The sequence below is a fragment of the Lepidochelys olivacea genome, assembly GCF_965140295.1.
Source record: "Lepidochelys olivacea isolate rLepOli2 genome assembly, chromosome: 1".
Classification (NCBI taxonomy): Eukaryota; Metazoa; Chordata; order Testudines; family Cheloniidae; genus Lepidochelys; species Lepidochelys olivacea.
Window position 1 is genome coordinate 323,156,359 of NC_140411.1, and position 17,584 is coordinate 323,173,942.

The window sequence follows — 17,584 nt, forward strand, 5'->3', positions numbered from 1 at the left end:
CTGATGCTGTGAGAGACCAGGGCGGCACTGGGCGGCAGGGGTCACATGGGCACAGCCTGATGCTGTGAGAGCCCCGGGCAGCGCTGGGAGGCAGGGGGCAGAGGGCACATGGGCACGGCCTGACGCTGTGAGAGACCAGGGTGGCGCTGGGCGGCAGAGGGCACATGGGCACGGCCTGACGCTGTGAGAGCCCCGGGCAGCGCTGGGAGGCAGGGGGCAGAGAGCACATGGGCACGGCCTGACGCTGTGAGAGACCAGGGTGGCGCTGGGCGGCAGGGGGCAGAGGGCACATGGGCACGGCCTGACGCTGTGAGAGACCAGGGTGGCGCTGGGCGGCAGGGGGCAGAGGGCACATGGGCACGGCCTGACGCTGTGAGAGCCCAGGGTGGCGCTGGGCGGCAGGGGGCAGAGGGCACATGGGCACGGCCTGACGCTGTGAGAGCCCAGGGTGGCGCTGGGAGGCAGAGGGCACATGGGCACGGCCTGACGCTGTGAGAGACCAGGGTGGAGCTGGGAGGCAGGGGGCAGAGGGCACATGGGCACGGCCTGACGCTGTGAGAGCCCCGGGCAGCGCTGGGAAGCAGGGGGCACATGGGCACGGCCTGACGCTGTGAGAGACCAGGGTGGCGCTGGGCGTCAGGGGGCAGAGGACTCACGGGCAAGGCCCGATGCTGTCAGAGACCAGGACGGCGCTGGGCAGCAGGGGTCACACGGGCACAGCCTGACGCTGTGAGAGCCCCGGGCGGCGCTGGGCTGCAGAGGGCGGAGGGCTCACGGGGACGGCCCGACGCTGTGAGAGCCCCGGGCGGCGATGGAAGGAAGGGGGCGGAGGACACACGGGCTCGGCCCGACGCTGTGAGAGCCCCGGGCGGCGCTGGGCTGCGGAGGGCACACGGGGACGGCCCGACGCTGTGAGAGCCCCGGGCGGCGATGGAAGGAAGGGGGCGGAGGACACACGGGCTCGGCCCGACGCTGTGAGAGCCCCGGGCGGCGATGGAAGGAAGGGGGCGGAGGACACACGGGCTCGGCCCGACGCTGTGAGAGCCCCGGGCGGCGATGGAAGGAAGGGGGCGGAGGACACACGGGCTCGGCCCGACGCTGTGAGAGCCCCGGGCGGCGCTGGGCTGCAGGGGGTGGAGGGCTCACGGGCTCGGCCTGACGCTTGGCCACAACGGGGATCGCGCGTCGCGGCCCTTGGCCCCAGCGCCGCTTAGCAGCTTTGCACCCGGGCCCGTATCTTCGCCGCCGCCAGCAGAGAGACGGCGAGGCTCCACCCTCGGCGGTGATTTCCATACGTGCTGACGCTCTCGTCCTCCTACGCTAGGCAATAGCCGGATAGCGGTGAGGCCGGGCCCCGTTAGCTGCCGGCTGCCGCCATCCCGGTGCCCAGGAGCTGGGCGGCCCCTTAGGCCCGGGCTATGCGTCGCGGGGCAGGCGTGCTCTGGCCCTGAGCGCCCATGGAGCAGCCCGCGGGCGGCCGGCGGCCCCGGCTCGTCTCCTCGTTGGCCTTCGGGCAGCGCGCCTGGGAGGTCACGTTAGAGTGGGAGCCGGGGCTGCTGTCCTGGCGGGACCCGCAGCCGCCCCGGGGCCGGGACGGCGGTGAGTGATGGGGCCTGGCGGGAGGAGGGGCTGGGGGTTGTACAGGGCGGGCTTGGAGGGGTTCTGGGGGTAGGGTATAGTGCGGGGCAGACTGCAGGGGCTCTGGCAGGTGCGGGGGACTGAACGGCCATGGGGGGTGGTGTCCTTGGGGCGGAGAATGGAGGGGGTGAGGGTATAGTGGGGGACCCTGGAGAGGCTCTGGCAGGTGCAGCGTTGTATAGTGTGGGGTTTTGAGGGGCTCTGGGAGTGGGGTTATAGTGGGGTACACTGGAGGGGCTCTGGCAGTAGTGGGGGGTTGGATAATGTGGGGTTGGAGGGGCTCTGGGATTGGGGTTATAGTGGGGGACACTGGAGGGGCTCTGGCAGTAGTGGGGGGTTGGATAATGTGGGGTTGGAGGGGCTCTGGGATTGGGGTTATAGTGGGGGACACTGGAGGGGCTCTGGCAGTAGTGCGGGTTTGGAGGGGCTTTGAGATGTGAGGGGTTGTACAGTGTGTGGGGGAGGTTGGAGCGGCTCTGGAGGTTGTCATAGAGTGCACCTGTTCCTGTTCTTGTCTGCTTGTGCCCTTGGCACATGTATCACTGAAATGTGTGTGGGAGGTAACACACATACTGTAAAGATAAGGCACCACCTTCCTATGTCCAACCAGCTCTTACGAAAAGGGACAGACCAGTTAATAGTGCAAGCTGTTGCGCACAGGTCTGCCTTCTCCTAAAGGGCGTAAAGTTCCAAAGGTTCCTGCTCTTTCTTCTCTCGTTTTGGGTCCAGAATGGGGTTGAGAAATGTTCCTCTTGTCCCAGAGGGTTCTGATTCTTTGTGGTGGTGTTTAGCCTACTGTAGTATATTTGGTGTAGTATTTACTAGAGGCTTCTCGAGTGTTGCTGCAAAATAAATTTTAAAAATGTGTGCAATACAGATTAGTTTACACACCATCAGCAACTTTTTCTTAAAGCCATATATTTAGGGCAAGACTGTGGGGTCCAGCGTTTAAAATAAATTAAACAGCTGGTGAGAATTAATAGTAGGAAAACAGCTTTGCAAACTTCTGCTCCTGGGTTCATTCACTAAGTTTCTTCATAAGTATGGGAAAGGCTGCATGCATAGACTTTGGACCACATTGACAAGCTCATAATGATTTGACAAGACACTAAGAAGTGGTTTCTCCCCCACCCCAGCCCGAAGAGCTTGTCAGCAGATATAAAGCCAAGTGTGCATAGTCCTCTTTCTGCGCACTAAACATAAATTAGTAATAGCTAGAAAAAGTACTCATTTTGAGGATCTTGTAGGTGGCTTTTAGTCACTTGGAGAGCCATTGGAGTTAGGGGTTTTAGCTGGAATATGTTACAGCAATGAGCAGATCTAAAACAAGAATATTTATTAAAATATTCAAGCCACAATGTAATTTAGTACTTTTATCATGTAATGGATGTGCCATTTGAGATTCCAGAAAAACTGCATCTGTGAAATAGTGTGTTTGCAATTGAAATTGAAACTTGCAGTGTGTTTGCAGAACTGACTGCTTAATAATTCCAGCATTTCTCAGCGTTCCTCTTAAGAGTAAAGGTTGTAGTTGCATGGTGTTAGGAGGCCTCTAAATTACTACCACAGGATAACTGAGGGTCAAGGCCTTGTTATGCCGGTGCTACTTTAAGTCTTGGGACTAAATCTTGCTCGTATATCAGTGCAGATACCACTGTGCCTATACAAATATTCTTTGGCTTCATGGTAACGGGTAAGTGTGAGAAGGAGAAAATGTGGAAGGACAAGATAACAAGTGGAACTATCGTGTTTAGTATAATCAGCAGTCACAACACACCAACTGCTTAGCCAATGTATACTCCTTGACATGGAAAGAAATGGGTCTTAAATTAGTCAGTTAAAGTAATCCTAGGGCTTGTAACTGCAAGTAAGTACACTTTTCAGACCATATGATTTGAGCATCCTTTGTATGAATGTTGACTCTTTCTGTCTACCACAAGAACACATGCCAGTCTAGCTGGAGTACAAAAACACAGGCTAATATGTTTACACTATTTTCTGAAAACATCAAAGCCTTAAGTATTGTTTTAGTAAATAGTTGTTTTTCTGTTTCATATTCAAATTAATTGCACCTGGATATAGTAGAATAACTGTTGCTTCAAAACAGTGATGAAAACATTCCTTTCCTTTTTGTTTGTTAGCTGATTTCATTATGGTCGAGGAAGCACTTTAATGTTAAGCCACTATAGCTTTGGGCACTTATTGCCTTCCAGATAAGTTTATCCTTTGAGCTGTTGCATGATCCCTCAGCTGAAAAGTGAAACTTCTTTTGCCAAGTCTTGTGAAGTCTCCTAGGTCATATGAGATATCACTGTGAGATAAGGGAAGTTATTAACATAGTTAGAAAATTGATAGTGTATCTATTTGTATGTAAAAAAGCTTAACTTCAAACTTGGGATACGTATTCAACTCACTGGAAGAGAAATGTCTGACAAATTTGAGGAAATTTGGTATTAGAAATAATGGAGTTTATCTTTTGGAAACTTCCTGCATATGAATGATATCAAATTTTCTATTAAATTTTAAATAGTGTGCTTACTTAAATAGTAAGGCTACAATTTAGTCATGGGTATTTTTAGAACAAGTCATGGGCAATAAACAAAAATTCACAGTCCGTGACCTTTACTGGGGCACCGTGGGAGCGCCGCTCCTCTGGGAGGTGGAGATCTTCTAGGGAACATCATCCTGGCAACTATGGATGTAGAAGCCCTCTCCACCAACATGCCACGCAAAGATGGATTACAAGCCATCAGAAACAGTATCTGTCAAGGTTCCTCCCCCACTCTGAACTCTAGGGTACAGATGTGGGGACCTGCATGAAAAAACCTCCTAAGCTTATCTTTACCAGCTTAGGTCAAAACTTCCCCAAGGTACAAAATATTCCCCCCGTTGTCCTTGGACTGGCCGCTACCACCACCAAACTAATACTGGTTACTGGGGAAGAGCTGTTTGGACGCGTCTTTCCCCCCAAAATACTTCCCAAAACCTTGCACCCCACTTCCTGGACAAGGTTTGGTAAAAAGCCTCACCAATTTGCATAGGTGACCACAGACCCAAACCCTTGGATCTTAAGAACAATGAACAATCCTCCCAACACTTGCACCCCCCCTTTCCTGGGAAATGTTGGATAAAAAGCCTCACCAATTTGCATAGGTGACCACAGACCCAAACCCTTGGATCTGAGAACAATGAAAAAGCAGTCAGTGTTTTACAAGAAGACTTTTAATAAAAAATAGAAGTAAATAGAAATAAAGAAATCCCCCCTGTAAAATCAGGATGGTAGATATATTACAGGGTAATTAGATTCAAAAACATAGAGAACCCCTCTAGGCAAAACCTTAAGTTACAAAAAAGATACACAGACAGAAATAGTTATTCTATTCAGCACAATTCTTTTCTCAGCCATTTAAAGAAATCATAATCTAACACATACCTAGCTAGATTACTTACTAAAAGTCCTAAGACTCCATTCCTGGTCTATCCCCGGCCAAGACGACTACAGACAGACACAGACCCTTTGTTTCTCTCCCTCCTCCCAGCTTTTGAAAGTATCTTGTCTCCTCATTGGTCATTTTGGTCAGGTGCCAGCAAGGTTACCTTTAGCTTCTTAACCCTTTACAGGTGAGAGGAGCTTTCCCCTGGCCAGGAGGGATTTCAAAGGGGTTTACCCTTCCCTTTATATTTATGACAGTATCCCTGATAATGTCATGGCAAACCTAGTGGCTGACCTTTGTGACCTTGTCCTCACCCACAACTATTTCACATTTGGGGACAGTGTATACCTTCAAGTCAGCAGCACTGCTATGGGTACCCCCATGGCCCCACAGTATGCCAACATTTTTATGTCTGACTTAGAACAACGCTTCCTTAGCTCTCGTCCCCTAATACCCCAACTCTACTTTGATGACATCTTCATCATCTGGACCCATGGACAAGAAGCCCTTGAGGAATTCCACCATGATTTCAACAATTTCCATTCCACCATCAACCTCAGCCTGGATCAGTCCACACAAGAGATCCACTTCCTGGACACAACGGTGCTGATAAGCCATGGTCACATAAACGCCACCCTATACTCGCCTACATGCCTCCAGCTTCCATCCAGACCACACTGCACGATCCATTGTCTACAGCCAAGCTCTAAGATACAACCGCATTTGCTCCAACCCCTCAGACAGAGACAAACACCTACAAGATCTCTATCAAGCATTCTTACAACTACAATACCCACTTGCTGAGGTGAAGAAACAGATTGACAGAGCCAGAAGACTACCCAGAAGTCACCTACTACAGGACAGGCCCAACAAAGAAAGTAACAGAACACCACTAGCTGTCACCTTCAGCCCCCAACTAAAACCTCTCCAACGCATCATCAAGGATCTACAACCTATCCTGAAGAACAACCTCTCACTCTCTCAGATCTTGGGAGACAGGCCAGTCCTTGCTTACAGACAGCCCCCCATCCTGAAGCAAATACTCACCAGCAACCACATGCCACACAACAAAAACATGAACCCAGGAACCCATCCTTGCAACAAAGCCCGTTGCCAACTGAGTCCACATATCTATTCAGGGGACACCGTCATAGGACCTAATCACATCAGCCACACTATCAGAGACTCATTCACCTGCACATCTACTAATGTGATATATGCCATCATGTGCCAACAATGTCCCTCTGCCATGTACATTGGTCCAACTGGTCAGTCTCTACCTAAAAGAAGAAATGGACACAAATCAGACGTCAAGAATTATAACATTCAAAAACCAGTTAGGGATCACTTCGACCTCCCTGGACACTCAATTTCAGACCTAAAAGTCGCAATTATTCAACAAAAACTCTTCAAAAACAGACTCCAATGAGAAACAGGAAAACTGGAATGAATCTGCAAACTGGACACCATTAAATTAGTCTTGAATAAAGACTGGGAGTGGATGAGTCATTACACTAACTAAAAACTATTTCCCCATGCTAATTTTCCCCCTACTGTTACTCACACCTTCTTGTCAACTGTTTGAAATGGGCCATCCTGATTATCACTACAAAAGTTTTTTTCTCCTGCTGATAATAGCCCTCCTTAATCGATTGGTCTTGTTAAGAGTTGGTATGGCAACCCCCATTTTTTCATGTTCTCTCTCTCTGTATATCTATCTATCTATCTTCGTATGTATTTTTTACTGCATGCATCTGGTGAAGTGGGCTTTAGCCCATGAAAGCTTATGCTCAAATAAATTTGTTAGTCTCTAAGGAGCCACAAGTACTCCTCGTTCTTTCAAATTATACACTGTATGTCAACCACAGCTACTGAGAACTGCGGGTTGCCATGCTTGTGGACTGTCAATGTAAATATTGTCTCGCGGCCCGCCAGCAGATTACTCTGATGGGCCGCATTAGGCCTGTGGGCTTCATGTTGCCCACTCCTGCTGTACATACATTTCCCACTATTTTGTGCACTCATAGTATTGGCTAACTTTACATTTACTCTTACTTAACTATGTTTACTCTTAACTCTTGTGTTAATATAAATATTTTGATTTGAATTTTAATTAGTTTTTGTGTAGATGCAATGACAGATTATGGAATACAAACTAATCCTCTGCAAAAATGGTATGCCTCAGTACAAACCAGGCTGCACTCAATGTAAACTTTACCCTTGAAATAGGTTTAAATGGTGAGTAATATTTTTCGGGTATCAGCTGTGTATCTAAGATACATTTTTTGTTTTGTAAGTGTCCCTTTAAATGTCCTAATTAAGAACTATCTGCATAATCAGTCTGTTGCACACTAAGAATTTTATTGTTACCAGTTCCATGTTTGCTCATGTAAACGTCTGACATGTCAACATTTAACAAATTTCTAATGTAAACTTGGCTTTAATTGCAGGACTGAGGATTTATTATAAATTCTTAGGAAAAGAATCAATTTCAAAGAAGGTGTCCGGCAAAGTGTATCAGACTTAATCAGTACCGGATTTACCATGGCACCAGGTCCACGGTCCAAAGGGGTCCAACCTGGCCTGCTCTTCTTCACCCCACCGCCTCCCCTGATCTCTTCTGTGGGGGCAGAAGCAAGGCAGGCTCCGCCATCAGTCAAGCTCCTCCCCCGCCTCTTCCCCGAGTGTGCTGCGTTCTGCCCCTCCCCCTTCCACTTCCATGCATTTTCTCCCACTTCCATACAGCCAGTGGCCTGTGCTCCCCACTGCCATGCTGGAGCCTCTACATTTATTTATTGACAAATAAGTTTGCAGAATTTTTATTTTTTGGCACAGAATTCCCTCAGGAGTAAGTTTGGGAAGTCTTTATAATGAACTACCATCTAATTTGAGAATTGGGCTCTCCATCTCTAGGCTGAGTCACATGGGCAGGAACATGCGCATATGCACCTATTCTGAGGATAATTAGGCCATCAATCTCCAGGGCTGTCAGACTATTAAAATGGAATTTTGCAATTCTTAATTTTTAAAATGGGATGATCAATGAAGGTGTCTTTGGTTGGTTGGTTTTCATTTTATTGTTGTCTGGCTTTTTGTTTTTGTTGAAGCTTAACATAAAATGTAGGTTTCAGAGTAAAAACAGACACACACCCCAGCCTGGCTGCTGCCAGCTGCAGAGCCAGTGAAGTGCATCCTCGAGGCTTGTGGTGCAGTGTGCTTCAGCACCCCCCAGGATCTCTTATCCCTACCCTTGCTGCACCCCTGGAGGCAGAAATAAGGAATCCTCGGGAGGCAGTGGGGAAGTTTTAGGGCTGGCTCCCACTCACTGCCCTCACAGTGCATGCTGCCTGGGTGAATCTGCACATGCAGCCCTGGGAGGAGCGGGCGGGCATAGTGGGGACCAAGGGACAGAGAGTGGAGCAGGGACTAAAGGGCTGCCCTGCAGGGCGGGGGAGGGGCAGAGCTCCAGGCTCAGCTCTGCAACCTCCCAACATCCTGGCAGCTGCCTCCTGCCTGTCAACTTTGCTCCCTGCTCCAGGCAAGCTCCATGCAGCAGTGAGGAGCAGCAGGAGTAGGAAGGGGGAGTGCACTCAGCCAGGCAATAACGGTAGGTCTGGCCTCTGTGCTTGCTACCAGTAGCATTGCTCTTCTTCCACCAGGAATTCTGGGATATATGCAGAAGACTGCCAGTGCTGCACGCACACAGGAAAGCAGTAGGGCTTGGACCTTTGGTCCTAGCTTAACACAGGCTTGGACTCTCCAGCCCTGCAGGATCTTGGACCCTAGGTCCGAGCCCTAGGTTAGTACAATTGGTGTGTGGCTAAAAGGGGAGGTAGGCTTGAGCCTGGGCTCATATTGCTGTGTAGATATACCCTTAGTAGTTAGCTGATGCATAGGTTAGAGTGGGGCTGCTTTTGAACTGGCGGCTTCTGTGCGGATGATATACTTCCTTCAGACCAGCACTTTTCAGACAGGGGTCTGAGGCCTTCGGGGGGCCACCAAGCATGGCCAGCATTAGATTCACTGGGGCCCAGAGCAGAAAGCTGAAGCCCCACCGCCCCAAGCCCCACCACCCAGTGCTGAAGCCTGAGCAACTTAGCTTCGCAGCGCCCCCTGTGGAATGGGGCCCCAAATTTCCCTGCTTGCTACCCCCTAATGCCACCCTGGTTTTTATATGCAGAAAAACACTTGTGGCACAGCTTGTGCCGAGGAGTTTGTATTGCATGTTGGAGGGGCCTCAGAAAGAAAAAGGTTGAGAACCCCTGCTCCAGACCATGAAAGAACCACAGAACCTACTGGACGTGCTCCCAGCACGCTAGTTTCGTTCGGAACCAGTGGCTGCTTATATGCTTGTATCTGCTGTTGACTATTTTCTGCTGAGATGGGATGTGGACTGGGTAAGATGGCTGCTGCAAAGCAGATGGTATCCCCCATAATCCTTTGCAAATAGAATGTTGTCTGGTCATTCTACATGCAAAAAATTGAGGTTGGCTAAGAGCTGTGAAAAAGCACAATGAACTTGACTTTTCTTGGTATGTCTGCCGAAGCACTAGGTAGGCTGGAGAATCATGGCAGTCCCTGTTATCAAATTTGGCTGCAGTCCTGCAAAAGTCTATTTAAGACACACTGGTAAATAAAGAGTAAAAACAAGGAAATATGCAAGTGCGCTTCTGGAGGCACAGCTACACTTTATGAAGAAAATAATTCAGTATCTGAAGTGCATCCTCCTTTTAACTGCTTGATGTGTGATTTGTGGAATGTGCGGTTAGCTACTAAGGCAATATTTACTAGAGCTTCACAGGTGACTCCTGTTGGCTTTTAGGTTCTCTGTGCTCTGGAGGCCTCAGTACAGTCTTTATAAGGACTTGGGAATATGAAAGAAATGTGTGCTGCTAAAATATAAATGAACACTTTTATGAGGAGGATTGGCAAGCAACCCAAAAGTACCTGAGTGAAGAGGCAGTAATTTGGTAAAGATTGATTGCCTTTTAAAAGTTGATCCTTCATGATCAGGGCGTTACTGTGCAGTATATCTAACTATAAATTTACCTGTGCACAGCTTATAAAATTATGTATTTTTATGAGTGGTTTGCAGTTATCATGTGATCATTAAATTAAAACAATCATTGTCTCAAACTTAGCAAAGGTAGCACTTTCTTGAGGGCTGTTGACCTTCCAACTATTATCTGACCTTTTGGACTTGGGCTTATCTTTTGTGAAAGTTATTTGGTACTTCTATAAAACAGGAAAACACTGGTGGGCAGGAAACAGGAAAGGACTGCTCATAAAGAGTGTTCAAATGCCCACTTGTCTCCTTCCTACCCAAATACAGAAACTGCTAAAGAGAATTCGCTCAAACTTCCCAAAAGGGAACAGTTCGCAAGGGAGGAGAGGAGAATTCATCCTACATGCAGAGATTAAAAATAAAGCTTAATCTGAAAAACTAACAATTTAAAAGTTTTCAAATTAGGAGGATTTGTGGAAAGTCTTGAGGCTTGTATGCTCACTCTGTGAAAAATTCCTTTTGTCAGGAAAAATGTTTTGACCTTCAGTTATATATGGTATTTATAAAGACCTCTAATGAACTGTTAGATATAAAGCTCATCTATATTCATACCGTCGTATGTAGGATTTAAATCATAGGCATTACAAATGAAAAAGCCTATTAGTTTCTCCTACCCCTGCCAGTGCAGGGTTATTAACTAGAATATATTTTCAAGAGTTTTCTTCAGTTTAGTTTAAATAAGCAACACAATGAGGCTTCCACTTTCTTTGGGAGACTACTATGGTCTAATAGAGTTCAGTGTTTAGGACAAAAATTCCCTCAAGTTTACCTTAAATATCTCTTTGCTCCTCCGTTACTTCATTACACTACTTCTTCCTTGGTGTATTAATACTCTTCAAATATATAAGGTTTCTTGCCCCACAACCACACCTCAAAATCACATACATAGTCCTTAGTCATTAATTACATTTGGTTATTGAGTAGCCAAGCTTCACATTTAATATTTTATCAGTTCCTCCAGGTCTTCAATCATTGTATTTTGAAAAAAAATCGCTACAACTTGTTGATCTCTTCCTGGTTTAAATGTCTGGAATCAATTCAGCATTTAGGTGTGGCTTTGCCAGTCAATTGTAGAGATGCTATAATTTCCCTGATGTGTAGTATGTTTTTTCCTACCCCCCCCCCAGACTTTCTTGTTAAACCCTGGATTTGTGTTGGAAATGGCCCACCTTGATTATCATCCACATTGTAAGGAGGGTGATTGCTTTAGATAATCCCTGAGGGGGGGGGGTATAGCTCAGTGGTTTGAGCATTGGCCTGCTAAACCCAGGATTGTGAGTTCAATCCTTGAGGGGGCCATTTAGGGATCTGGGGCAAAAATTGGACACTGGTCCTGCTTTGAGCAGGGGGTTGGACTAGATGACCTCCTGAGGTCCCTTCCAGCCCTGAGATTCTATGATAAGCTATTACAAGCAGGAGAGTGGGGTGGGGGGAGAGAAAACCTTTTGTAGTGGTAAATACCCATTTTTTCATGGCTTGTGTGTATAAAAAGATCTTTTTTCAGAGTAACAGCCGTGTTAGTCTGTATTCGCAAAAAGAAAAGGAGTACTTGTGGCACCTTAGAGACTAACCAATTTATTACTTTCCACAGTATGCAGCCAATGAAGTGAGCTGTAGCTCACGAAAGCTTATGCTCAAATAAATTGGTTAGTCTCTAAGGTGCCACAAGTACTCCTTTTCTTTTTGCTGAAACCTGATATCTAATATGAAACATTTGAGTTTGGCTTACCAATATAAATGTGTAGAGCTTTTTGACTGCACTTTCATAATAGAGAGCATCGTGTAGCAAACACGGTATCAGACCAAGCGTCTGGGTTCTATTTCTGGCCGTGCCAATGACCTCTGCTATGTGACCTTGGGCACATTTCTTCACCTTTCCTTCCCGCTCCTTGTTTCTAACTGTGTTTTAGGCCCAGTCTACACTGCAGGGGATGGGGGGGAATCGATCTAAGATACGCAACTTCAGCTACGAGAATAGCGTAGGTGAAGTCGCTGTATCTTAGATCGACTTAGAATCACTTACTTTGCATCCTCGCGGCCCGGGATCGACGGCCACCTCTCCACTGTCGACTCCGCTTCCACCTCTCGCCGTGGTGGAGTTCCGGAGCCGACGACAGAGCAATCGGGGATCAATTTATCGCGTCTACACTAGATGTGATAAATCAATCCCCGATAGATCGATCACTACCCGCCGATCTGGTGGGTACTGTAGACATGGCCTTAGATTGTAAACTCTGATATCTCACCTTTTATGGTGCCATATTTGGTGGGAGCCTCTAAGATACAAAGTAATACAGATATTCAATTTGCTGTCTGGTCTGATTTCACTTCCATTGTGACACTTTCAAAGTGTATGGGACAGTAGGTCTTTAGACAAAGATTAGGTCAGCCAATAAAATTCAAATGAATTGCTAATGTTCCTATGGGGTAAGTGAAAATTATGGGGAAATGTGGCAGCAGCCCCTGTATTGTTGCCCATCACTTACATAATTGAATAATCTAAAATAAAACTTGTAGGAAGTGTGTAATGAGAAGTTCTACAAGCTGATGTTTCTGTCAATCGGAGAAATTGTCATACTACGTACTCAGTGCAATATGCATATATATTCATAGAATCCTACAAGATTAGGGTTGGAAGAGAGCTCAGGAGGTCATCTAATCCAATCCCTTGCTCAAAGCAGGACTAACCCCAACTAAATCATCCCTGCCAGGCCTTCGTCAAGCCAGGCCTTCAAAACCTCTAAGGATGGAGATTCCATCATCTCCCTAGGTATGGCATTCCAGTGCTTCACCATCCTCCTAGTGAAATAGTTTTTCCTAATACCCAACCTACACCTCCCTCATTGCAGCTTGAGATCATTGCTCCTTGTTCTGTCATCTGTCACCACTGAGAACAGCCTAGTGCCATCCTGTTTTGAACCCCCGTTTTGGTAGTTGAAGGCCCCTCACTCTTCTGCAGACTAAATAACCGCAGGTCAGCCTCTCCTCATAAATCATGTGCCCCAGCCCCCTAATCTTTTTTGTTGCCATCTGCTGGAGTCTCTCCAATTTGTCCACATCCTTTCTGTAGTGGGGGCCCCAAAACTGGACACAGTACTCCAGATGTGGCCTCACTAGTGCTGAATAGAGGGGAATAATAAAAAATTCCTCTATCTGCTGGCAGTGCTCCTACTAATGCAGCCCAATATGCCGTTAGCCTTCTTAGCAACAAGGGCACACTGTTGATCCCATATTCAGCTTCTCACCCACTGCAATCCCTAGGTCCTTTTCTGCAGAACAACTGCTTAGCCAGTCAGTCCCCAGCCTGTAGCAGTACATGGGATTCTTCCGTCCTAAGTGCAGGACTCTTCACTTGTCCTTGTTGAACCTCATCAGATTTCTTTTGGTCCAATCCTCTAATTTGTCTAGGTCACTCTGGACCCTATCCCTACCCTCCAGCATATCTTTACCTCTCCCTCCAGTTGAGTGTCATCTGCAAACTTGCTGAGGGTGTTATCCATCACATCATCCTGGTCATTAATGAAGATGGTGAACAAAACTGGCCCCAGGACAGACCCCTGGGGCACTCCACTTGATACCGGCTGCCAACTAGACATCGAGCCGTTGATCGCTACCTAGTGAGTCCAACAATGTAGCAAGCTTTCTGTCCACCTTACAGTGGGAGAGCATATCAAAAGCTTCACTACAGTGAAGGTATATCACATCCACCGCCTTCCCCACATCAACCGAGCCAGTTATCTCATGATAAAAGCAATGAGGTTGGTCAGGATGACTTGCCCTTGGTGAATCCTTTCTCTCCTCCAAGTGCTTCAAAATGGATTGCTTTGAGGACTTGCACTGTGATTTTTCTGGGGACTGAAGTGAACATTCTTTCCTATTACTTTCATCTCTTGTATTTTTCTTAATGTGAGTACATGTGAAGTATAAAGAAATATTTTCAGAGTACAGTACTCAGTTTGAATGAAAACAGTTCCACTCTTGCTGTCGCACATTTATAGCCCTGGTAGAGCTCCTAGGTTGATATTCACTGGTCTGTTGTGTTTGGGTCCCACTTCACTGGGATTTGGGTGCTTTAAGCTGGTGAATCTGAACAGAGTCCAGGCATTGCCCCTGGCTGGGGTCTCTAGGCACACTTTTATGGTACAGGTGCTCTGTCTAGCACCCATTTCTGAGAGCTGTAACCTCACAGTTCAACTGCCTAGCCTTTGGGACAAGTGCTTGCCCCCCCCCACCACACCCTGTCAGGCTCCCCTGTAGCTGAAGCACACCCTATCCCAGAATTCCAGCTGTGTGGGTTCTCTGGGTTGGGTTTCACTCTTAGGGGCATGTGATAGTGAAGCCAACAGACACAAAGACTTTTCACAAGATTCTAAACATTAATCTTTATTTAGATACCAAAAGAGAGATACAGATGTAGACAGAATACCCTACCTCCATTTCCTTACCACTCCAGAGCATGTTTGGCTGTAGACCAGAGCCCTCTAAGGAGTCCACTGTCTCTCCCGCCATCTGCCTGTGTGTGGTTTCTTATCCAGAACATGAAGTCTTGCTCTCCTTCTCCCTTTCTCTCTCAAATGCTGATGAGACCTTCTTTTTCAGACACAATACACTGATTCTTCCACATGGTAATGTGATCCTGACACAGCTACAAAATGGGTAATATCAAGTTAAATGCTGAAAAGGATCTGCGGGTTATAGAATCATAGAAGTGTAGAACTGGAAGGGACCTTAACAGGTCATCTAGTCCAGTCCCCTGCAGTCAAGGCAAGGCTAAGTAATAACTAGATCATTCCTGAAAGGATCATTAACTGAATGTGTGTCAACAATGTGATGCAGCTGTGAAAGGCTAATATTTTACGATATATTAACAGGACTGTCATGTAAGATGTGGGAGGTAATTGTTTTGTTCTGCTTGGCACTGGTGAGGCCTCAGCTAGAGTATAGCATCCACTTTTGTGCACAACACTTTAGGAAAGATGTAGACAAACTGGAGAGAATCCAAGGGAGAGCAACAAAAATGATATAAGGTTTAGAAAGCCTGATTTATAAGGAAAGTAGGGCTGCCAAGCGATTAAAAAAAATTGTGATCGCACGATTAATTACGCTGTTAATAATAGAATACCATTTATTTAAATACTTTTGGATATTTTCTACGTTTTCAAATATATTGATTTCAGTTATAACACAGAATACAAAGTGTACCGTGCTCACTTTATATTTATTTTTATTACAAGTATTTGCACTGTAAAAAAAAACAAAAGAAATAATATTTTTCAGTTCACCTAATATAAGTACTGTACTGCAATCTCTTTATCATGAAAGCTGAATGTACAAATGTTGAATTATGTACCCCAAAAAAAGCTGCACTCAAAAACAGAACAATGTAAAACTTCAGAGCCTACAAGTCCACTCAGTCCTACTTCTTGTTCAGCCAGTTGCTCAGACAAACAAGTTTGTTTACATTTGAAGGATGTAATGCTGCCTGCTTCTTGTTTAAAATGTCACCTGAAAGTGAGAACAGGCATTCTCATGGCACTGTTGTAGCTGACATCGCAAGATATTTACGTACCAGAGGCGCTAAAGATTCATATGTCCCTTCCTGCTTCAACCACCATTCCAGGGGACATGTGTCCATACTAGGGTGCCCAGAGTCCCGATTTTTACAGGGACAGTCCTGATATTTGGGGCTTTGTTTTATATGGGTGCCTGTTATCCCCCCACCCCATGTCCCAATTTTTCACCCTTGCTGTCTGGTCACCCGAGTCCATGCAGATGATGGGTTCTGCTCAATAACAATCCAAAGCTAATGTTCTCAATGCTTTTTTTGCCTCTGTCTTCACAAACAAGGTCAGCTCCCAGACTGCTGCACTGGGCAACACAGCATGGGGAGGAGGTGACCAGCCCTCTGTGGAGAAATAAGTGGTTCGGGACTATTTAGAAAAGCTGGACGTGTACAAGTCCATGGGGCCGGATTCGTTCAATCTGAGAGTGCTAAGGAGTTGGCAGATGTGATTGCAGAGCCATTGGCCATTATCTTTGAAAACTCATGGCGATCCAGGGAAGTCCCGGACGACTGGAAAAAGGCTAATATAGTGCCCATCTTTAAAAAAGGGAAGAAGGAGGATCCTGGGAACTACAGGCCAGTCAGCCTGACCTCAGTCCCTGGAAAAATCATGGAGCAGGTCCTCAAGGAATCAATTTTGAAGCACTTAAGGGAGAGGAAAGTGATCAGGAACAGTCAGCATGGATTCACCAAGGGCAAGTCATGCCTGACTAATCTAATTGCCTTCTATGATGAGGTAACTGGCTCTGTGGATGAAGGGAAAGCCGTGGATGTGCTGTTCCTTGACTTTAGCAAAGCTTTTGACACAGTCTCCCACAGTATTCTTGCCAGCAAGTTAAAGTGGTATGGGCTGGATGAATGGACTATAAGGTGGATAGAAAGTCTACCTCTCCTCCCAGTTTAGTGTCATCTGCAAACTTGCTGAGGGTGAAATCCACACCATCCTCCAGATCATTTAGGAAGATATTGAACAAAACCGGCCCCAGGACCGACCCTTGGGGCACTCCACTTGGTACCGGCTGCCAACTAGACATGAAGCCATTGATCACTACCCATTGAGCCCGACAATCTAGCCAACTTTCTATCTAGGTACCAATGGGAGATTTCTAAAGACAGCTACAGCACTTGACCCAAGTTTTAAGAATCTAAAGTGGCTTCCAAAATCTGAGAGGGATGAGGTGTGGAGCATGCTTTTAGAAGTCTTAAAAGAGCAATACACCGATGCGGAAACTACAGAACCCGAACCACGAAAAAAAGAAAATCAACCTTCTCCTGGTGGCATCTTACTCAGATAATGAAAACAAATGTATGTCAATCATAGAATATCAGGGTTGGAAGGGACCTCAGGAGGTCATCTAGTCCAACCCCGTGCTCAAAGCAAGACCAATCCCCAATTAAATCATCCCAGCCAGGCCTTTGTCAAGCCTCACCTTAAAAACGTCTAAGGAAGGAGATTCCACCACCTCCCTAGGTAATGTATTCCAGTGTTTCACCACCCTCCATGTGAAAAAGTTTTTCCTAATATCCAACCTAAACCTCCCCCACTGCAACTTGAGACCATTACTCCTTGTTCTGTCATCTGCTACCACTGAGAACAGTCTAGATCCATCCTCTTTGGAACCTCCTTTCAGGTAGTTGAAAGCAGCTATCAAATCCCCCCTCATTCTTCTCTTCTGCAGACTAAACATCCCCAGTTCCCTCAGCCTCTCCTCATCAATCATGTGTTCCAGTCCCCTAATCATTTTTGTTGCCCTCCGCTGGACTCTTTCCAATTTTTCCACATCCTCCTTGTAGTGTGGGGCCCAAAACTGGACACCGTACTCCAGATGAGGCCTCACCAATGTCGAATAGAGGGGAACGATCACGTCCCTCGATCTGCTGGCA

General features: G+C 46.7%; 1 protein-coding gene across 4 annotated transcripts in view; it reads left to right on the forward strand.

The window, feature by feature from the left end:
* Nucleotides 1-799: 799 nt before the first annotated feature.
* Nucleotides 800-17,584, forward strand: part of CERK (ceramide kinase) — a 74,813-nt gene continuing 58,028 nt past the window's right edge. For 2 of the 4 annotated variants that reach the window (XM_084640363.1, XM_084640364.1), the window contains exon 1: nt 1,138-1,599. In XM_084640363.1, the coding sequence (XP_084496489.1) occupies nt 1,458-1,599 (142 nt within the window). In that variant the 5' untranslated portion in view covers nt 1,138-1,457. Of the gene's footprint in view, nt 1,101-1,137; nt 1,600-17,584 lie in introns of those variants that run through there. The other 2 variants (XM_084640365.1, XM_084640362.1) reach the window with 2 other exon arrangements.